Source organism: Cavia porcellus, unplaced genomic scaffold (assembly GCF_034190915.1).
Source record: "Cavia porcellus strain 051 isolate PalLab524CR breed Dunkin Hartley unplaced genomic scaffold, mCavPor4.1 scaffold_28, whole genome shotgun sequence".
Lineage (NCBI taxonomy): Eukaryota > Metazoa > Chordata > Mammalia > Rodentia > Caviidae > Cavia > Cavia porcellus.
The window spans coordinates 21,707,517-21,732,039 of NW_026947511.1; the positions used below are offsets into that span (position 1 = coordinate 21,707,517).

General features: G+C 32.3%; 1 protein-coding gene across 1 annotated transcript in view; it reads right to left on the minus strand.

Moving 5' to 3' along the window:
* The window catches only part of Rtkn2 (rhotekin 2), a 78,495-nt gene that overhangs the window by 49,453 nt on the left and 4,519 nt on the right, over window positions 1-24,523 (minus strand). The window contains exons 2-5 of the mRNA XM_013156990.3: window positions 22,849-23,045; window positions 7,839-7,897; window positions 3,905-3,958; window positions 2,298-2,415 (exon numbers count right to left, since the gene is read on the minus strand). Of these exons, the coding sequence (XP_013012444.2) occupies window positions 2,298-2,415; window positions 3,905-3,958; window positions 7,839-7,897; window positions 22,849-23,045 (428 nt within the window). The remainder of the gene's footprint in view (window positions 1-2,297; window positions 2,416-3,904; window positions 3,959-7,838; window positions 7,898-22,848; window positions 23,046-24,523) is intronic.

Genomic DNA, 24,523 nt, shown 5'->3' on the forward strand with positions numbered 1-24,523 from the left:
TTCATTTTTTCTTCATAGAATTACTAAGTCGGCTGGGGATTTAGCTCAGCAGCATAAGCACCTGCCTTGCAAGCAGGCAGTCGTGAGTTTGATCCCCGGTACTGATAAAAACGAAAAAGACCGAAAAAAAGAATTACTAAGTCAATTCACCATTGTGTGTGCCCTCATCCTACTTTTATACCTAATAACTACAAACAACACTTTTACTATTTGGTTATTTAGGGAAAAAAAAAACCATGAAACCAGTACAAAAGGATATAGTTCAAAGCATGAACTCCTGGAGAATAAGTGCTATCATGGTAATCCTTGTATTGTCAGCCTAGCATTGTCCCTAGAAAAGGTTCCTGATACATATTTATTAAACCAATATGAAGAAATGCTGCAATTTGAGCAAATGCTGAGATTGGCTTTACCCTTTTTCATAATGATAAAATACCTTTAGCATGAAAGACTATAGCTGTGTTATCAGCAATAAAATACATGTAAGACTGTAAAAGGGGTCCATCAGCAGCAGATGCTGACTACAGACAGCACATTCATCACACTCAGATATTAAAAATGCAACATAGACTTTTTAGATTTAAATGGCCAATCTGGAGGTTTGGTAAATCCAAGGAATAACTTCAGATATTTTTACAGCTTGTTATTTGGCAGCTTCTAACCATACAGTATTCCTGGTAATGACTAACAAATGTCAATATTTAGAGGGAAACAAGAGATTCATAAATACTGAGTACTTATTAAAAACAATCATAACAAAAAGCACATTTTAAAATACTTAGAACATTTGCTAGCAGTTATTTTTAGAACAATTTAAAATATTTACAGAATTTTTAAAAATTATAAATCATGTGCTTTCTTCCCAAGTACTTTGTATTGTTCTTTCTCTGACAAAAACAAAACCAAAAAAATAAAAAAAAAAAAACAACCAGCAAAGTGATGTGGAAAAAGAGTCCACTGACAGGATAATTTTGGCAGAAAAAAAATTTATTCTTGATAGCTGATAGTGAAAATAAATACAGTTAGATAACTTAGGAAAAAATTTTAGCCTAAATTATATACCCATTTGAAAACTGGGATTTTCTTTTCCCTTTTGGAACCTAAGCAAATTTCTCTAGTTCAATACAACTTGTAAGAATATCTACATTACTGATAATAATCCAGAACAATATAATTTATTTTTCTGTACTGCATGATTACTGTGGAACAATGCACCAGAAACCACACAATGTGGTTTGCCATAGTCTTTTAGTCCTCTGAAATATCAATTGCAGCTCCATAACTGAAAGTGGAAAAAAACACATGTAATACTGGTTTTATCTTAATAGTTCAGTAGCTATTAACATTTAGATATAAAGATAATATCTTTGAAAGCCTGAAAGAATCATGAACCCCACAATGATTTGGGCCAATAGAACTGCTCTGAAAGAAGCCAGCAAAAAACTTATGTTAGTTACAAATGATTTCAATGGCTACCTGAGGAGTTCTGGTTCTGTAGTATGACCACATAAAATGAGCTTATAAAAAAGCAGGGGCAATAAAAACAGCCTTGACGATCACCAACTTTTTTTTCTTTTCTTTCTTTTTTTTTTTTTTTTTTTTTACTGTTTTAGAGTACACACAAGAAATACACCATAAAAAAAGAACACTCTCCAAATTCTACCCAAGTGTTTTCCCTATGATACATACTGCAGACTATCTTATAGATAAACCTGTTTTACTATTTTAGTTGTTCTGTAATTAAATCTCTTATATGAGATGGAAGACCTTTTTTTTTTTTGGTTTTTCTGAGACAGGGTCTTGCTGTGTAGTTTAGGCTGTCTTTGAGCTCACTACCTAGCCCAGGTTGGCCTTGAACTCACAGTGATCCTCTTGCCTCAGCCTGCCAACTGTTGGAATTACAACAGTATGCCACCACACCCAGCTAACGAGCCACTTTCTAATCAAATTCACTCTATATAAAATAATGAAAACTATTATAATCATATTTTAATAATGGAAATATAAATATTCATAAATTTAAAAAACTTATTTGCACCCAATGAGGCAAATGTTTACTGCTAACTATAGAATTTCCATTTTTATTTTACATCACAAAATTGAAAGAAAAGTGCTTCTTTTGAAGAAAGTAATTTTTAAGATCATTTTAAACATTTAAAGATATTGATACTTCAAAAAGAATCCAAGAACTCAATAAATAATCAGGCTATAAGAATACAAAGGCCCAATAATTAGACCTTTTTTTAAAAAAGTATAACTTTAAATGTTTTTATTCCCTTAAGAGTAAAGATACTTACAATATCGTTATATTTTCAAAACATATATCTGTAACTGTTTTATCCACAATCAGCACGTCAGTATCAAAAACTTCAGCTTCCAATTTGAATAAACAAAAAATAGCATAGCGCTCAGACCCTAGAGAAAAAAGACAATACTTTAAGTAATAATACATATGAAAAATCCAATTATCTTAAAATAATCTTGAAAATGAAAAATGTGAGTTTCAATAGTTGTTAACAAATTTTTATTTTCATATTACTACAAACTTGAACACTTTTAGAGTGGCCAGCATTTTTTTGTTTTTGTTTTTGTTTTTTGAGTCTTAAATACTGTGTAGCTCAGGCTGGCCTTAAACGTGCAATGATCCTGCCTCAGTTTCCCAAGTGCTAAGATTACAAGAATGTGCTATAGTGGCTATTTGTAATACATTATTCAGCTAGAACACAACCTTAAAAGAGGAATACCAAAAAAATGTTAAAATATAGGCGTCTCAGAGGTGCAAGAAACTAGTCATTTTATTACTAGAATAAAGCCAATCAAAGCAAAACAATCTTTAAAATAAAAAATTTTAAAAATTTTATTACTAGAAAACTGCTTAAAACTCAATTAACAATAAATTTATTACTATATACAAATATTATTTCTGTCATTTTAGTATTCAATTCTGTTTAAGAACATGTTTTTTATTAGAAGAAGTTAAGAGTACACACATTGATAACACCAAAAAATTTTTTATCAAACTGAAAGCAAAGCAGGAGAGATAAAGAATAAATGAATAAATGAAGTAGACATGGAAAAAACATAGCTGGTGGATCTTTCAATTTGGTGATATTTTTAAAAAGTATTAGGTGATTTAAAATACTAAATCTTTATTATTGTGAAACTGTAGCTCTTTAGAAAAACTTATTCTCCTTTAGAAGTCAGAAAGATTTATTTAATTCCCACATGCATTCCTTTGTAAATTACATTTCCTAATTGAATAACAAACACTAACTTGATTTTAAATTCTTCATATAAAACTAATTATACTCAATATAATTCAGTTTTTAAAATATGAAGAATAAAGCTATCACTATAGAAAAGAGAGATAAAGGATTACCGTATCTTTTGCTTCTGACAGCTAGAAATCATTTGAGGTTAATTTCTATGACCTATGCAATACATAGATTTGTGAAGAGTATATAAAGCCATAAAACAAAATGCTAAAGGAAAAAAATGAATCAAGTTTAAAACTTTATTACATGCTTTTATATAATCTGAAGTAACAAAATAAGGCACAAAAGATCTCACAAATTCTGTTAAACAAAAGAAATGTCGCCTTTACCTTTATTCCTTAAAATTTTCTTTGGTTCCCTATTTTCTTCATGGGTCTGCACCCTGAGGGCACTACTAACTAACCTCGCCCAGATTCTATTAACTTACAAGTACAATTGATAAGGACTGTCTTAATTAATAAAGGGATTGTAACATTTATATTAAAAATCAGAAATAGTTCAACAGATTCTGCTTATTCTGTCAAATGACATCAATTTATTTCAGTGTGGAAGAAGTCTTTTCCTCAATAATCACAAGTTTACTATAAACCAAAGAGAACATTTCAATTATAAATTAAGATCATACATACATTCTTTATTGCTGAAGTGATCAGAGTCTTTCCACATTAGTGGTATTCGAATATCTATAGAAGCAGAGAGAAAAATGACAAGTAATAATTTTGGTAAGTTTTACATTGATATGAACTCTGAATTCCATAATAAACTCTGACATTAAAGCCAAACTAAAATATAGTCACTTAACAAAATATTTTACAGATATGCTTATGGTTTATAATTTTAAGTTACTTAATATACACTGAGCATGGTGGCAAACAAATTCCAAATTCCAGTTCAGTTTGGGCAATTTTCAACTTAGTGAAACATGTTTCAAAATTTAAAAAGAGCTAGGAATGTAGATCAATCAGAAGGCCCCAGTACCACACAACACACACAAAAAGTTACTTAATGTATATGAGATTTGGGAATATGTAAGGTAAAAATATAAATATTACTCTTACTAAACAATTATTCTGGCTCCATGTATACATCTTTCTCTTCCTCATTGATTTATGCTGCCACATAATGTCTTGACATGACAGTTGGAGTAATGTCTATACCCTGATCATACATTGTATGCATCTAATTGAATTATTTATTACTACCATATATATCCTAGTATCAACACCACACTATTAGAACAATTGTGTCTTTACAACTTATTTTACTATTAGAAATATTTTTTTCCTGACAGTATCTTATTCTAGTTTATGAGTTTTAGGACTGTTTTGCCAAAATCTTACCTCCCAACCACTTTATTAGTATTGGGTTCAATTATCCAAATTAATTTGAAAGCTAATAACTATAATACTCTGTCTTTACATAGATCAATCTTCACATCATGATTCTTAAATATTTAATATTGCAGACTTTTTGCGCCATTGTTTTTTGTTTTGTTTTAGTACTTTTTTTTTTTGTTTTGTTTTTTTTTTTGGAGGCAAGGTCTCATTTTGTAGTACAGGTTGGCCTTGAATTCACATACATAGTCCAGGCTGGCCTTGAACTAGGTGCTACCCTCCTGTCTCAGCCTTTCAAATCCTGGGGTTATAGGCATAAGCCTCCACGGCTGGCTGTATCTTCTAGTTACTTATTTTCTAGTTAGTTAAATGATTACTGCTTTTTATAGATTTATCTTAAACCCAGGCACTTTTTACTGAATTCCTTATTAATTCAAACAGTTTCAGTAAACTCCGTTAGGTTTTATAAGTCTGTAATCCATTATCTTCAAAGAGTATTCATTTGTCTATTCATTTTCATTAGTTTCATCCTTTACTCTTATTATCTTAGCTAGAATTTCCAAAACAAAGTTATATTAATATAGTGACATAATATAGTGTTATTGTTATTTTGTTCTTGATTTTAATGCCTTTATTGTTTTATAACTGTGACTTGGCTGATATCCTGTCAAAAAGCCCCTTCTCGCTTGACCACAGTTGCTGACTCATTTCATTTCACAACTGTCCTTGTTCACAGCTGTTCTGGCTCTACTGAGGTGGCATAAGCTATTTATACTGTCTGGGGAAACATGGACCCTGACTTCCTCACAGCCTATGGTAGTCTTGCCCTTTCCCATGCCTACCTAAGTCAGCTCTCCAAGACGAGATGGTGCATGTTTCTTCTCTATTCCCCATGTGATCAGGTACTGTTCAGACACCAAAGTTAAGCCACGACTTACCAACTGTGTCTCTTAATTCACCTTTAAATGATGCAAATTTTTTCTAGACTCTTGTAAATGACTGATTCAGTTTTAGCTTACATTACTCTAACCTTTGTCTTTTCTTACATCTCCACTGACGTTTAATGGTAAACTGAGGGAGTCATAATAAACTGGCTAAAGTGATTTTATTAGGTATTAGAAACAGATCATTTTCAAAGGTGAAAATTGAGGGCTGGAAAGGAGCTCAATGGTAGTGGGCTTGCCTGGTATATGTAATGCTCTGAGTTCAATCTTCAGCACCTCAAAAAAAAAAAAAAAGTGAAAATTAAGCGAACTATGTGATCTGTTTTAGTCATTGAATTAGTAGTCAGTGAAAAGCCTAAGACAATTATCATGATGTTATTATGTGTTGCTTGGCAGGAAGAATAAGGATAAATCTGTTATTCCTTAAATAAAGACCTGGCCACTACTGGAAGCCAGAAATGGAAATGTCCAGGTCTCTCCAGGCTACCGATATAATCTCAGAAACATTAGGAAACTTTGCTGTAAATATTCCTTTTGGTCAAAATAAAAGACACGTTTTCATCCTAGTATCAAATGAAAATGCATTTATAAACGTGATTTTTGTTTTCATAAATACACAGACAAGATGCAATTAAGTATAGTCAAAAATGAAAGGAAATTACATACGTACCCCATATTCTAAGAGTTTCAGTTCCTTAGTTTAATTTAAAATTATCTTTTGAAAAGAAGAAACGTATGCAGAAATAAGTTCAGTTTCTATAGATTGGGAACTTGTGTTCATGAAAAATGTTTTTCTTTTACTTTAAATGGTTTTTCCTAAGACTCCTTCTAAATGTACAGTTATGTCTAATAGCATGAATTGTGGCAGTCAATAAACCACAATAGATGTTGAAATTATGAGATAGTTGTAGTCTTCAGTAGCAATATAACATATCTCAAGTATCCTGAGTAGTGCCACATTAGAAGACAAGGATTATGCTTAAGTATTTGTACAAAATTCCCTTTAAAGATCCATAATATTTTATTCATTAATGTTAAAAGTTGTTAAACAGTGAAGAACTACTATGTTGGGCAGTCAGAGGATACAAGGAAATATAAAACATGTTTTATATCAATCTTATAATTGGAAAGATGAAAACATGAATATAACAACTATACAACAGGCAGTAGACATTTATATAGTTGTTTTCTAAAGAATTTTTTACTCAGTTGAGGGTAATTTCTGATGTTAGCCAATGTGTGCTAAATAAAATGCAGGTCTATCTTCCTGTATAACTTTTGCTAGCTCTGAAGTGAGTTGTGAAGACAGAAATGGAAAACAGTTGAGTGACAGGGTCTGAACTGTAGTAATGGTCTCCCTAAAACATATCTCTTAGTCAGGGAAATAAAGTAATTATTACTTAAGGAGTGATGGAGGTATAAACAGTTGTTTCCAAAATGTGCTGATGAGATGATATTTGTGAAAGTGCATCACTGCAGTCAGCTGTGAGTACATTTCAATCCACCCGATCTGGGGGCCATTATCTTTGACTTCCTTGACACTTTGGAGAAACTGAGACTACACAACATAAGTGCCATCTAGTGGTAGAGGGTCTCCAACTGCATTAGTAATTCAGAGAAAGGAAGCATCAGTTCTAGCTGGAATGATAACAGAACGTTTTATAGATGAACAAACACATCTGATATACAGTTATCTTACAAGCTAATTAGGCATTTGAAACCTGGGGTTTGTTGACAGGAAAAGGAAATAAATGTCTGTCTAAACAGACAGCATATGTACAGGCATCACAGAAGACAATGGCTAAAATAAGAACTGGGTCAAAATCGAAAACTTGGAAAAAAAGTGTAGCCTTTTTCCCTACAGGTGATAAGAAAGTAGTTACCTACGTGCCACTTGCTGTGCAAGCTTCTGGGTATAAAGTGATGAACAACATAGATATGATTTCAACCCCCATAGAATCAAAAAGGGATAGAGTCAACTAACTTGGGTTTTACAGCGAAGGTCAGTGACTTCCAGCTAGCCACTTAACTTCTAAGAATCAGAATAATTATCCTATTCATTTTACAAGGCTGCACTGAAGAGAAAAACCACCTAATATATGTAAACATTTTTTCAACCTGGACAGTTCCACATATATATAGAACATAATGATCAAAGCAAAGCTTTAGAACAAATATTTTGATAAACATATGAAAAGGCTAGGAGGAGAGAATAAAAAAAATATCGACTCTAGTTACTTTAAAGAATTTATTTAGCAATATAAAATGATCCATGCACAGCATACCTGATATGGCAAGCTTTCCTTTACATGCTGTTCGTTTTCTGCTTTCAAAATTCATATCACTGTCAAAAGAAAAATTTAAAACAAAATACATCTTTGTAAGTCTTTCACATGTCAAAATATTAAAATAAATATATACCCATGAACTATTTGACTCAAAATTTTAAGATTGCAACAGCTAGAAAGATTTAAAAGAAATACACTGAGCCATTCTCTTGATTTCTTACAAATTTTGTATTTCCTGATTATTGTTGTGCTAGCTTCTTTACAATGAAGGCTTTTTTGCTGTACTTTTAAACAAGATGTTAATTTGTCCAGGTCCCAAGAAGTGTAATTACTTGGATCACTATTTTACAAGTTATATTTCTAGCTTACTAGATTTAGGGTCCTAAAAAAGTATACTTTCTAACATGCAAAATGCTAAGAGTACCCTACTTATCCACATAGAATCTGAAGAATAAAAAAGAAAAAAATGACATTACATTTATAGGCAGTTAGTAGCACATTCCATTTTTCCAAAATTCCAAGGAACTAAATATTTACTAAAGCACACAATAAAATAATTAAAGTGGGAAAGGAAGTGAGTGAACACAAATGTGGAAAGGAAAATATCTTAACAATGGAAAAAATTTCAAAGGAAAGTCTGGGGACATTAAACACTTCCAAACCTGATGTTAGAATATACTATCATTATGGGAAAAAAAAAGTTTTTAAAGTAGATGTTTCAAAGTAGATGCTAGATCAAAATAATTCCCTATCCTTAAACATGTCCCCAATACCCCATTTCCTATTAACTTGCATTGAGAAATCAGCATTCCATTTCTAAGACAATATTTCCATGAGTATCTTTGTGTTTGTTTGTCCCTATTCAATTTGGTTAGCTAATTGACTGTCAGCCAATTTAATTAGGTACTTCAAACATGTGATAAGATGGAAACTTTCTATTTGAACACTTTGATTCTGCAAATTTCTGGAGAAAGATTGAGTGCAAGTTTGAAGTGGGAAGTTACATAATTTCCTGAATGCAATGACACTAACTCATTGCTTTCAGTAACCAAACTAAAAACTACCCATCTACTTTCATGAATGTATCCAAATTTGAAAATAAAATATATCATTTACTTTTTTACTAAATTAAAGACAAAGGTAATATAGCCAAAGCATATTTCACATGAGGTACAATAATTTACTGACATACTCGAGTAGATAAGTTTATGCAGGACATTTACACGGTATTTATAGAATCATACATCATGCATGAGAAAAATAATGTAGATTTAAAGTCATATAGTTTCAGAATGCTACCCAATCATTTTATGTTTATATGTGGTTTTTCGGGACTTCACTCACTGAAAAATATAAGTAGACAATGATTATAGTTCAAAATAATGTTTCATTGAATTACAAATTTAAGAGTCCAGATCAACATTAAAGTTTAATTTGCTATTTTGGAAAGTATCTTTCTCATTGCTTCATCATAAAGTAGAAAGTTTATTTGAATAATCTAACACGTATTTTGGTTAAATAATACAGTAAAAGGACCACTAGAAACCAAACACAAATTTCAACTTATTCAAATAGGTACAAGAAATTCTACACAAATACCATTGATTGGCATTTGTAAGTACTATATTAAAAAATATATATATGAGAATGTATGTTTTTAAAATATTTATTTCAATTAAAAATGCAAGAAGCTCTAAGATGATAATTTATGGAATAGTTGTAGAATATAGTAAAGGTGAATAAATTAGGCATTATTAAATTTTAGGCTTTGGTTGGTAAGTGAAATTCTGAAAACCAGAACCATCAAAGGCAGACTTGTTATTTACCAACCCCTCCAAAAGCAAAGAATTTCCCCATACAAACTACTCAACTTCCTGGCCAAGTCTAGCTTCCTTAAGTTTGTACAGGTATTTTTAGGATGATTCGAAAACTTACTGTACACAGATATTATCAAACTATAATCTAAATCCAATTAAGCGTAGTTTTACAGAATAATTTCGTCTTAAAGAAAGTGAGAGAAGAACTCAGCCTTAGTTTTCTGAAGTGTGAACTCTTTTCAATTTAAGTAAGTCTCTAAACTGTTACTTAGGAACTAAAAAGTGATGTTTTTCTAATTAATCCAACCTGACAATGAAATTGTTAAACATTATCTGTTTAATAATGTGCTACTGTAGCTAATATTTTGTTACAGTTAAATAAATACTTGTTTGAATAACTACACTGTTAATGTCAATTCTGAATGCTAAATTAGAGCGCCAGCCTAAGGAAAAAGGAAATAATCCTAAAATTACTGAAACAATACACAGCTAAATAACAATTCACTTTATTTACATGAACCTAGTTCAGAACATTATTTTGGCAAGACCTGCAAATGCCCATTGAATAATAAACATATAAAAGACAAGTTTTCAGTTTTCTTATATTTGTCTGTAGGTAAATAAAATGACCAACAGAGGGTGCCAATCGGCTACTCTGCTGCTCAAAATTCTGTATTAAAAATCAACTGAATAAATACACATTATCCTATTTCAGACTGTCCTATATAGGAGTTTAAAATAGCACCTGTGTCAAAATTTAACAAGCTATAATGTAAAGAGCACAATGATGAAAGTATTTTATATTTTCTTAATGCAATTCTAAAAGAATTTGAAATGGTAGTCTGTTGAAAGCAGGTAATAAAATCCTTCACCTTTTATGCAAATAAGTGAAAACTAAAATACTCAGAAATGTTTACTGTGGAATTTTAAAACCGTCCTAAAACTATACAGTATAAAATTAATAGCTTCATAAATATCTTTTTTTAAATTTTTATTTAAAGAAAGACTAAACAAAACAGAAAATAGGTAGAAATAGTACATACATTCAGAGAAAAAAATAAACAGTAAGAAATCACTAGTTGATGTTATCGTTTTACAAATAGTTGTTCAAGGTACAAAAATGGAACATGTAAAGTGGGAATTCAAACAGAGAGACTGCAAAAAGTTCTGTTCAACTGTCAAACAAAAACTTAGTAACATGGTTGTAAATCCTATACACTTAAACATTCATGCAGTTATCCATATCTTCATTTATGTTTAGATTAAACAAACTAAAGCAGGTTAAAATCATTCTGAACAAAGAATAATAATATTGCTGGATTTCACATCATGACACTCCATGATCAGCACAGGGTACTGTAGTGTCTTCTTTTTAAAATTGAATTTAAAGAAAGACTAAACAAAACAGAAAACGGATAGAAATAATACATTATTTCAAAGAAAAAAACAAAAAGTAAGAAATCACTAGTTGGTGATTACAGATTATCTTCTTACAAATAGTTGTTCAAGATACTAAAGTGGAGCATATAAAGTGGGGATTCAAACAGTGAGACTGCAACCAGTTCTGTTCAACTATCCAACAAAAACTTAGAAATATGGTTATCAATCTATACACTTAAACATACATGCAGTTACCCATATCTTCAATTATGTTGACACTGAATAAAGCCAAGCAGGCTAATATCACTCTGAACAAAGAATAACACTATTGTTGGGTTTCACATTATGACACTCCAGGATCAGCACTGGGTATTTTAGTGTCTCTTTTTCTTCAAAGCATCTGTTCATTTCATCATGTGTCATAAGATCAGTTCTCATAAACTGTTTATAGATTCTACACATGCATGAGTCTTAACATGTATTTCCTTTTTTTAAAAATTTTGAAAGTAGTAAAAATGCAACAGCACAAGACAGAACAAAGCCAGGCGAGACAATGCAGTGAAACTGGTACAGGATTTCACAGTAGGATCCTGGGATAGTAGTAATAAGCACTATGGTATATCTCTTTAACTTAACAATAGTTGTCCAGTCAATTAGGTATTGTAAAATCTAACAAAAAATAGAACATTATAAAACCAATTGAGAATACTGAATAGAGCAAAAGAAACATAACAAAACAGTGAAAACAACCTATGCCTTCGAACAGAAGATAGAAGGAAATCCTCCACATTTGCTATACTGCATATGGTCATCCTCCAAGAGATGTTGAAACATCTATCCCCTGTAGCTATGGAGGGAGGGGACAGGCAGGAAAAGGGTGCTTGTTACAGCTAATGGTTCTCCTCCAGGCCCAAGCTGCAGGTGCTTAACAAGAGAGTGGATGAATAAGATGCCTGAGTCCCTCCATGGCCGGTTCTCTGGGGTTCTGTTCTCCTTGGCCCACGCTACAGGCGCTTGCCAAGAGAGAGGGTGAATAAGCTGCCTGAGTAAATATCTTAAATCTACTCCAAATGTGATATAAGAAGTCCTTTTTTCAAGACACATCACACTTTCTAAAGCTTTTTTAAAAAGATAGTACTGTTTTTAAACCAGGCATAGTGCTATATGCCTGTAAACCCAGCATTCAGGAGGATGACTGCAAATTCAAGGCCTGCAAGTTCAAGAACCTGCAAGTTCAAGATCAACCTAGGCTACACAGTGGACTCAAGGCCAGTCGGCACTACATAGAGAGACCTTGTCTGAAAACAATACAAACAAAACAAGTAATGTTTTTAAATATGTTTCATACTGGAACTACGAAAAGTACAAACCCTTTCACTTCCAATACACATTTTCTTCTTTTAATTTATAGTACATAGGCAATAAAGTAGGAAACAGGTACACAGTAATCACATAAAACTTACAGTTATTTGGCACCAGTAAAAGTCACAATTATGTTGAATGATATACATAATTAAGCCCTATAAATTACTCTAATTACCATCACTTTTTGATACAGAATTTAAAATCTCAGAATTTAAGTCAAGAGATGGATCGGGTTGAGCAGGGGTAGAGGGATGGATAGATAATACTACTAAAATGCAACTTCTGTGAGTGCAGGGTTTGGGGTTTTTTGTTTGTTTTGGTCTATTTTGTTTATTGCTGTATAACAAGTACACAATTTAATACATTCTAAGCTACTCAACATTCAGAGATTGCTCCAAGAGATAAAAAATATGCTCGCTATGATGGAGCACACAGTAGATATGGACTCTTAAATCACAGGATTGGATTTGATTCATTATTAACTAGTTAGGGCATTGCTGCTAGCCTTAACAGCCTTATCTGTAAAATGAGGAAAATACTTATCTCACCAAGCTACTGAATGAGTATTTTAAATGTATTTTGTCATTCAAGTTACATAAATGCAAGGACTATTTTATGAGTACTATATTTATGTTTTGGGCTCCCATTATTTAGCTTGAGGTTCATGCAGAAGAAGCACTAAACTATTTGATAAAATGATCAAAGTATGATTTGTCAGATACCGTAAAATAGTGCTAGCCATCCAAAAAAGATTCTCTTTATACACCCTACACAGGCTTTATTTAGATCAACAAGGTAAACAAAATTACCTATAGCTTTTGCCAACAGCATAACTAGAAAATAAATGTTACTACAAACATCACCTTACACATGAGTGGAAAAACTAACATCTAAAACCATCGAAGCCAGCTTCAAGTGGCCTTATTCAAGAAAGTTAGGTATCATTAGTTGATATTCCATTCCCCTAGAACAGGACAAAATGATCTGGGCTTTAAGACCTGGTAGACATTAGGGCACTAGTTCTTGAGGAGCTAAAAGGAAGGACCCCAAAAGTATTCTGGTTCAAGAGTTGGTAAGGTCTTCTGGAAAAGATACATAGAGGTAAGGGTCCTTTAGAGGCTCATCATTGGGGAAAAAGGAAGAAGAAAGTAATTGAAGTTAAAAACTCCAAGAAAAAAAAAAAAAACAGTACCAAAGTATCAGGAAATCAACCAGCCAGTATTTCAAAAAATCCTCTTCACTGTTCTAAAGTAGTAAATATTACTGAACTAAGAAACCAAGTATACCCTTGTACCAATATCCCACACTCACCACTAGATACATGGCCCAGAAAAATCCTACATATTTCATTATGGGTTTAAAGAAAAAAAAAAAAAAAGGACCTAAATATTCACAGAAAGTCATTATAAATAAAAGTAGAAGGTCAAATCTTAACTTATAAAAACTCTCTACCAACTCTACTTTGAAGAAAGTATAAAATTACAAAAACTGTAACACAAAACTCTAAAATGAATTAAGTGCAGTTATTGCAAACATAAAACTAGTGATGCAGATATGCTATAAGACATGTGAAATCTAAAATGTCATACTAATGAAGGAGAAACAAGAGGCAGATATGCAACAAGAAAGAGAAGAGAAACTGGGAAAAATTATTTCTGAAATGAACAATTAAAATATAAAATGCCCAGTGACAGAAGTGAAAATACTAAAGGATACAGTGGATGGGAATGAAAAGAATACATATAAATGAAGTGTTAAAAGAGGATCAGAAGGGGCTGGGAATTTAGCTCAGCGGCATAAGCGCCTGCCTTGCAAGCAGACAGTTGTGAGTTCGATCCCTGGTACCGATAAAAAGGAAAAAGACCAAAAAAAAAAAAAAAAAAAAAAAAGGATCAGAAAGTGATAGGCAAAGAAGATCCAATTTATTTATAATCTGAAGCGCTTACATAAAAAAAAACAGGATTAATAGCTTATAACAGAAAAACTTTTCTGAAAATAAATTAATCTGCATATTTAAAGGGGACTAAATGAGACAAATGGTCAGCTTTACATATATTCTAGTAAAATGGTCACATATTCAAATTAAAAATTATTTATCATCTCCAAGCAAAGACTAAGTTATTTACAAAAGAAATTTAAACATTAGATTTTTTTATAACATGACAACATATGGCAAGATTTCCAAGAAACTCAAAAATGTTGGCTAAAAATTTTATAACTAGACAAGTTGTCCTTTACATAGCGACACTAAAGAAAAGTATTTTAAACAGGCAAGAACATGGAGAAAACTACCTAAGTGTTGAGGAGCCTACTAGCTGATAAGCTTTCTTCTAAAAGATGATTTTAGAAAGTACCAAAAAAGGAAAAATAGTGAACACTAATGAAGCCTGCAAATGTTCAGGGGGTAACTAAAATCAAAATAAAGCCTAGCATCTCTGTCTCCATTTTATATGACTCTCTACCTCAAAACTTTGAGTCATATCCCTATTCAGCTCTGCATGTGGACATGTTACTCACTTAAAATTAAAAGTCTCTTTATCAGGTTTATTGGCCTATGGAGACAAGTACAGGATTACTAGCCCATCTTCTCTCCTTCAAAACTGGGGACACAAAGATAAGAATATAGTCAATTTTTAAAATTTACAGGGATCTTTAATTGTCAGCGTTAACAATGTTCAGACCCAGGCTCTCTGGAGCAATGCCTAGAACTCTCTCCAGTCATTATCCTGAACACCTCAGATTTCTGGAAACTCAAAGTCACAAAGACCACTTCACAAAGAACTCACTCACCTGCACCAAGAGCTCACCCCTCAAGCAAGAACAGTTACGCCTGGTCTACTAGGACACCTGAGACTGAGGCTTGCCCTAAAAACTCCAGTAACAACTACATATTTAACTATGGATCAATGACTAAAACAAATGTGGAGACAAGTACAGGATTAGTATGTATATATTATCCATTATACCAAAGTAAAAATAATATAACTTTTTTTTAAACCACAGAAGACAGAAAAGGGAAAAACACAGCAAGTCATTGGACCTTGACAAAGATACACAAACAAAATTGTACCATTAAAGGGAAAAAAATAGTAGAAGCTTAACAGACAAGAGGGAAAAACAAGGGCATTAAAGGTATCACGGTATAATTTTTAAATGTTAAAAGTTCAGTAACTTCTTTAACTGATAAAGCTCTTCCCAAATTAAATCAAATATACCAATTATATTAAATATAGAATTAATTTTCCCATAAAACAAAAAATACATCTCCACAGGGAAGCAGAAATATTACAAAGTAGAGAAAAGAGCAAAGATATAGCAGCAAATAAGAAAGCAGAGAATATGGTCAGCAAGTGAGGTAGAATTAAGGCTCAAAAACATTATATGAAATAACAAAAGACACTTCATAATTCTAACGCCTGCAAATGACAATGACTATTAGTAACCAGTAAACACATGTTATATACCTTCAAAAGCAGAAAGCACAGCAGATGGATAAAGACTGCAATACCTTAATAACAACAACAAAATCATTTAAGCCCAACTATTTCAATACAAGACATTTCAGGCTGTCAAAAAGACTATAGAAGATTTTTAAAAAATAGTAATTAATGATCACATGTACGCAAATAGAAAATTTTGCACTTCAATAAAAAATTCAATGGAACAATCATGAAAATGATGATATTAAGTCATTAAGTTTCAAGTTACTCCATAAAGTACAAAATATTCTGTTTTTGAGAATGTTTAAATTAAATGAATCCCTCTTTTGGCAATAGCAGAACATTTCATTTTGAAGAAACCCGCTCATAGAAAAAACAGGAAAACATAATTTTAAGCAACTTTTGAACACAGGTATCAGCTTAATATCCACAGGGATGTATATCTATCTATGTATATACAGGTCCATAAAGAACTTATTTTTCATTGCATCATAAAAAAATAAGAATTGATAGGTGGAGAGACAAACATGGGTTAAAGCAAATACTATAGTAATACATCAATTACAGAATCTATGTGGTAGGTATGTAAGTCTTCACTGCATAATTCTTTTTGTATGCTGGAAAATTCTCATACTTCTGTGAGTTGAGAAAAAGCTGAAAAGAAATCTTGAATTTACCTCTATTTTACATAATAACAATATAAGAATAAGGAAATATATTTGTTTTTAGTAATGAAGATTTCACAATAAGAAATAAAAATATAAAACAAAATAATTCATGTAAATAAAAGGTCAGAAATATCAAAATGAACTCAAGATTTAATTTCCTATACCCACTGAAAATGATCCTCTAATAACAATGAACTCACTAAACACTCAGACTTTGGTTTTAAAATAGACTCACAAAGTGCCTGCCCGGCAAACACAGGGTCTTTAGTCTGATCTTTGGCACAAAAAAAAACCAAAAAACAAAAAACAAACCCAGACTCACCATTAAAGGAACCAGGACTCTGAGAAATGGCTAACTCAAGGGATAGAGAAAATATAAGGCAATCCTGGGTCTTCCTTTGTGCCAGAAGGCAAGGAAGTTCTTAAAGACTAATAAAGGCCGTGAAAAGAATAAATACACCATCTCAAAGCAACTCCCACTGAACAAATTTGGGACAAGTTTACTGTCAAACATATTAATGGCAATAATATATTGAACAAGTAAAAATCCATACATACAGTGTATAGAAAAATTGAAATTCTCTCCTTCATAGATGAGTATCAACTAATAAATGTTGAAAAATAATAGATTTAAATGAGCACTGTTTTGCAAATCCTATTATAACTGATTTAGGCAAAGATCATAAATGGATGATAAAGATATTAAGTTAAAGTTTTCTGGATGACAGAATACTGAGCCAGCCCTCATACCCCAAGACTACTTACAAAATGAGGAGAAAAGCAACATGAAGAAAGTGAAGCTGGCAATTGTCATCTAAAACAAGAGATCCAACTCAGCATCACCCACAGTGGATACACCACGTCAACTGAAGAATATACAGTACCCAACCTTACCTAGAACAATTCTTGCAAATATTTAACCCACGTCTCATCAAACCTTTAGATCCAATTCCCAGTTACAGCAAAAACAGAGAATATACGAAAAGGTTCAACAATAACATAAGGAAACAATTAGACAAATGTGGAAAGCATTAAAAAGAAATCTGTACCTTCAAAATTAATGAGAAGGGGTTTTTTAGAAAAAGAGCAATTAAAAGAAACCAGAGATATAACCAAATATATTACATGAATTTTGATTGTGTTCTGGTTTGAGAGGAAAAAACTTAGATTTTCAACTGGATAAAGTTAAAAACTGCATAGATTATTACAGAATATGAATATTTTGCTTATAATCATATTTTGATTATGTAGAAGGATGTTCTTGCTTCTAGAAGATATATATCACATATCAAGGCCTACATGCCATGTTGTTTTCTTGTAGTTCAACAACAAAAACTTGGTGTGTGGTGTGTGTGTGCCAGTGGAAAAAAGAGAAAGATTAGAATGGAGGAATACACAGCAAACTGGCCAATTTGGTGGATAATGTAAATGATGTTCATTGGAGTATTATTTTATTTTTTATATATAAAAATTTTCATAATAAAAAGTGAATTAAAAAGTGCACAAAATAGGGAATATATGATAGATAACCTAGAACATGACCACCAAAGAGGCTTGGGTACAACAAAACATAGTAAAAGCCTAAGAACATGAAAAAGTCATCAATAAATGAATAACTAATGTAACTATTAACTACTTAACTATTATCTCTCATTCCCAATTGCTCATTCTCCACATGAAGGGATATGGGGCACCAAACTATTTACTATTAATGCAACAGGTTAAATTGAAAGTGTACAGAACTCTTAGGTGTTCTCAGTGCACAAAGAAGACAGAGAAAGTGAACTAACATTAGAATTGTCTCAATGTTCCAGTCTATGAAACGAGAGGATAACATCTTTATTTCATTGATAAGAATCAGGCCACTGTCTTGTGCCAAAACTTCATAATCTAATTGAAAAGATGTATTTATACACACTTCATAAGTTACAGTAAATTATAGTGAGTGATGCACAGTTCAGATGCTACCAGAACTAGTAGGCAAGTAATGATTTTTGAGTCCTTACTATGGGCATAAAGGGAAAAAAATTAATCACTTTCTATATAGAATTATCAAGGAAACTCTGATGTAGCAGTTAATGACTCAACACACCAGAGGTTTTGCTAAGTGGGAATGGAAGACAGGGCACTTTAGTATATAAGCAAAGGCTCTGGAGAAGAAAATTTAAAAACTGTTTACAGAATACAGATCAAGCATTTGTCTGCAACAAATAGATAAAGCAGAAATTGGCCAGGCATGATGGCATATGTCTATAATCCCAGCACTTGGAAAACTGAGGCGAGCCTGGACTACAAAGTGAGTTCAGGGCCAGCCTGAACCAATAGTGAAACCCAGTCTCAAAAAGACCAAAAAAAAAAAAAAAAAAAAAAAAAAAAAAAAAAAAAAAAGAAAAAGAGAGAGAAAGATAAAGAAAAAGACAAAGACAAACAGATGAGAGATAAGCTGGTCACATTAATATTTGCCTGCAATGCCAGGTACTTGGGAGGCTAAAGCAAGAGGATGGCGAATTTGAAGGATGGCAGCTTAGCAGACAGTTTCATAAAAAGCTGGGGATAATGTGCAGTGGTAAAGTTCTTGCCTAGCATGCACAAGGCCTTGGGTTTCATCCCTAGAAGAGGGCAAGAAAGGAGGAGAACTATGAAAATAGTTTGGAATTAGATCTAATACAATTTGGTAAGGGACAAGCAATATCCATTTTTCGAGAAGTGGTATGACCAAAGTAGTCTTTTAAAGAGAGATATTCTACTTATTAGAAGCAGGAAAAAGTTAAAGGATAGTCTAGTTTACCAATTAAAAGACAAGCAAAACAAGCCATTCTACTCCCTAAATTGAGGAAGGTCTGTCTCTCACCTTCAACATCCACTTTTTCAGAACAGTTGGAGTCTACTTTGAATTGTACATAAATTTGAGGGTTTTTTTTTTTTAGGCATAAAAAACAAGCAGTATAATAGCAGGTATTTAGGGTAACATTTTAGTTATACTGTATTACTGGAATACTATGGTATTGAAACATTTAGCTAGTTATGAATACTCTCAGAGCATGTGGTTTAAAAAATATCATCACTGATTTCCTAACCGGAGTGCCTCATCTAAACCACAGAGTAAATATTTTCAATTCTTCCAAGGTTGGTAACAAAAGTAGCACTATTTTAGTATACAAAAACTAAGTGAATGCATTAAGCAGAATGTCTTGGGGCATTAGGGTTTAATTCTTTCCTGAAACCCCAGGAAACTAATCTTTAAAAAGGCTATAAAATGAAGTAAGATTAGTTGATGGTTTTAATAAACTCAAATTGAGAAATGGCTGAAAACTGTTAGCAGAATGATTATCTGGATAGAGAACACTCTGAGTGAAGATCTATTAGATAAGCCCTGCGGAAATGTGTTACTTGTGATTTCCTCATTTTCCTAACCAAGTTATACAGTTATTAGATCCATCTGTCTATTCTTAAATATTTGACTTAAAAATTGGTTATTTCAATGAGTTTGCCTCACTACCCTTTTAATACTTAGATAAACCCCAGACACCTATTTTATCATGCCTCTTCCCTGTATAAAATAAAACGATAAAGGGTAAGTCATAAACAGATAAATGTTAAGCCCTATGACAGCTCAGTGTGGCAGTCAGAGTGGGTAAAAGGCCACTGACTTTTATTCTGAAGGAAGGAACACAGGCTTTAAATTATCTGGGTTCAAGTCTTAGCCCCACAGGCCCTGTGTGCCCTTAAAACAGTTATCTACTGGTTCTAACTCCTAGTTCTCAATTCTTCCATAAGATGATACTTGTGAACACTCAGCCCAATTCCTGACACCTAGAAATGCTGTCAGTACCCACAATTTTCCTGGCATTCTAGGCTTTCTCAAATACTGTATCCCACCTCCTTTCTTTTCATCTTTGGCTTACTCTTTAGCCTCAAACACATCTCTCCAGTGCTCTTGTGTAATCCATGCTCATCTTCCACCCTCAGTTTGCACTCTGCTATTTCTTTTTCTTGGAATGCTGTTTTGCTCCTACTCACTAAACTGAACTCTCCATCCTTCACAAGCTATAAGATCCAGACTCCACTTCTCTGTCCCCCCATTCCATGCTGATTTGATTCTTCTTTGAAAAAGTCCAGGTTACCATCTATATTTTCAACATATTATCATAAAATTTTAAAGGACAGACTAGTGTTCCTCTCATTAATGCTATTTATTTTATAAGTATAATATAAAATGGAGCATTTGTGTCTCAAAGACTAAATAAACCAAGAAACAGATCCTGAGTTTCAAAAGCAATGTATTTGCTGTACATTCATAAACTGTTCTTTGTGGACAAGCTGTGGTTTTTGTGTATGGACACATTAGCACAGTGTTTAGTAAGTGGTCTTCACTTAATAGATACTTGGTAAAATATAGCTGACTAATTAAAAGGCATAATTTACACAACTTTCCTCAAGGAACTAAATTATCATAACACTCATTAATCTTTGATTCATTTTTATGTAATAATAAAGCATGTATTAAAATTTCCAGTTGTATTTGATCAGTGGCCTCAGATTTTATTTGCACCTATACAATGAAGCTTCAAACAAAAGAATCCAAACACAATATTCAATTTAAGATTCTAGAAATAATTTCAATAATATAAGCAACAATGTTTTCATGAGTGATAAATATAAATATGTGCATAGAAACAAAGATATTTTCATCTATAAAAGATAACCACAAAAAAAGAAATTAAAGTACACATTTTTAGTTATAAATGCAATATTCTACCTTTCCCCCATCCTTTCTGTATAAATCTTACAGGGATTAGGTTTAATTTTTACATTTTTTTATACATCAGCAACCTCAGAAAAGTTATACTAAGAAAATGGATAACTCAAAATTCATAATTAAATACTTAAAGAGCATTCAAGATGGAAATAAATGAGTTCAGCATATTCCAGTATTGTGATAAAAGATATAACTGATTACTTAGTCCTATACTTCCTTAAATCAGAACTTCTTAAATTTCCCCTCTAAAATTGTCCTGACCTTGAAAATGCCACAATAAAAACTGAGAACATAACCTAAAACCATATCACATTTTAAATTCTCATACTTCATCTAAAACTTTCATCCTCTAAAATGTGCTGTATTTATTTGCAAGGCTTTGCATATCTCCTGACACACCATCATGTATTCTCAGTGACATATGTGACCCACTTTGAGAAGCAATAACTAAAACAAATGTATGTGTATCAAAAAAGTACCATCCTAGATTATGACACACGAGCAATTTCACTACTATTGCCTAGGGCACATAACAAGAGAACTACCTGACAATTGTTAAGTGCCAAGTATGCAAAAGACATTACATGATAACTATACAGATAGAGATATGTGTATATATATGCATACATACAAAATCCAAATAATATTACCATGTCTACTATAATGAATGGAGGCACAATTATATTAAAATAACTCATCTACTGCAATATAATTCATGAGTACGGCTACTTTGTACCCAGGTCTATTACATTGTTACTGTATTTTACTTTTACAAACATCTTCTCTGATCTATTTTCACTTACTTGTCAAGAATTTAATGAAAACATATTGTGACCAGCTCAATAACAACTATAGTCTACAAAAAACTTCTCACTTGTGCATCAACACACAATGGTATAAGATAATTTATATAAGCCACTAAATTGGGCCCATACTTAGGTCCAAGTAAGACTTGGCACTGTAAACAGAATAGGGTATAATTTAATACACATATCATAGATCTAATCCAAAAAGGTACCATGGAGTAACAGAGAGAATATGGAACAGGAGTTACTTAGAAAATCTGAACTATCATTAGCTTTTGTCACTTAACTAGATACAGGTCCTTAAGTAAATCATTTTCCTATCTGGAACTTATGTTCATCATATGAAAGGATGTGCTAGCAGATTCTTAGGGTTTTTCCCATTCATAAGGTTTTACATCTTTTTAAATTTGCTGCCAACTCATTTTAACTTTTTACTACTCTTAGCACTTTTTTATTAGCATAGCTCTAAGTAGTTGATTTTTTTCTCTACATTTCTATGTACTCAACTACCAGGCTTGGTCAGTTTTCCTTAAAATGTTCCTTGCTTCTTAACCATTTTTATTTTATGTGCTCAGTAACTTACTGAGCACAACGAAATTGCCCAACAGACGCTGCTGCTTTACAGGAAGTTTACCCAACTCTTGTCAAAATGTGTATGATGTCAGCTGCTATTTCACTACATTTGTTTTTACAAAGATTTGGTGGTTTGCATTTGTACTTAAGTTCAAATACTGAGGTACATTAAAAGTCACAAGTAAATTATGCTACTAACCATTGTCCAGTTTGGTCTGCAATCTGCTTTTCTAATTTCTGCAGCTCAGATGTATAAGCCACTATTCGAGCATTGCACACCATGAGATTCTTAACTGCATGTAAAACCTGGTCTTTTTGAGTGCTCAGGGAAAGAAGTTTCCATATTCCTTCGCGAATTCGAATTTCTAAGTCTATTTTCTCTTGAATGCTGCAGTCCTAAAATAAAGAAAAAAAGATTTTTAAAAGGTAGCAAAAATTCAAATGACATTTTTTATCTTTAATAAATGGAAAATGTACTGCTCTCATTTATTTTATATCATGTTGGGAAAAACTATAATATATAACATATTAAAATAGAGCTATTTTTAAAAGTTCTTCACAACTGGACATCATAGTACATGCATGTAATTCTAGCACTTGGGAAGCTGAGACAGGAGGAACACTGTGGATCTAAGGCCATACTGAGCTCCAGAGTGAGTTCAAGACCAGCCCTAAATACATAGCAAGACTGTCTCAATCAAGCAAGCAAGCAAGCAATCAAAGCTCTTTGCAAAAGTTTAATTTCTAATAACTTGTTATTAGAAGTGTTTACAGTCTACTGGATAAGCAGAACAGAAACAAAGATGAGAAACATTACATGTTCCTTAACTACACTAGGTTTAAAAGTGCTTCCCAAAATTCACGTCTATCTATAATCTCAAAATATAACCTTTACTGAAGATGATATTAACATGAAGTCATACTGAACTACTACTGAACTACGGTGGGTCCCCAATTCAATAACTAGAGTCCTTATAAAAAAGCCATATGAAAAGACACTGTGATAATGTTGAGGAACACCTAGGACTAATGGCAACAACCAGAGGTTGAAAAAGGCAACTTCCAGAGGGAACATGGCTTTGCTAATACCTTGATTTCAGAGTTCTTATCTCTAGAACTATAAAGAGAGAGAAAAATTTCTTTCTTCTATGACAGTGTTTGCCATTTGTTGATAGGTTTAGGAAACATAACAAATAACATAGGAAACATAACAAATATGAGCAATATACTACACACACACACACACACACACATATATAATATGAACTGTATCGTTAGATAGTAAGATGTGGTTGAGGATGCTGAATTAATCAGGGAAAAACTTTCTGAAAAAGCAAATGTGAAGAAAAGAACCAAGGCTTAGCTGAAAGGAGGTAACAGGCCATCATGACAGGCAGTTTAAATAAAACTTCAGAAACAATGGAGTGAAACATTGGTTTAGGAAAATATCAGAGGCCTTGGCTATCTGGAACACAGACTTAGGATACAGTTCTGGACATATTTATTCTATTTTAAGAGTCACTATGAAATTACCAAGTGTTTTAATTCTGTAAGTCTTTTATTGTATTTAATGATCTTGCAGTGGCCTAATTTGTTTCATTTTTAGCATTAAAATTCTACAAATTGAATATATAGTCTGATTTTATTCATAGTCACTTCATAAAAATTATAAATCATTGAGCTATCCTTCTTTAATGACAGACTACTGTCTATTTCTAGACATTAAGTGACCATCTTAGGTTCTGTAGACTAAAAAAAAAAAATGCGCTACTACTTCTAAATATCAAAATATAAACTGCAAAATGTGAATGAAATCTAAAAATAAAAGCTCCAGATATTAAAGCCAATTTTAAAACAAGATGAAGGTTGGAAGC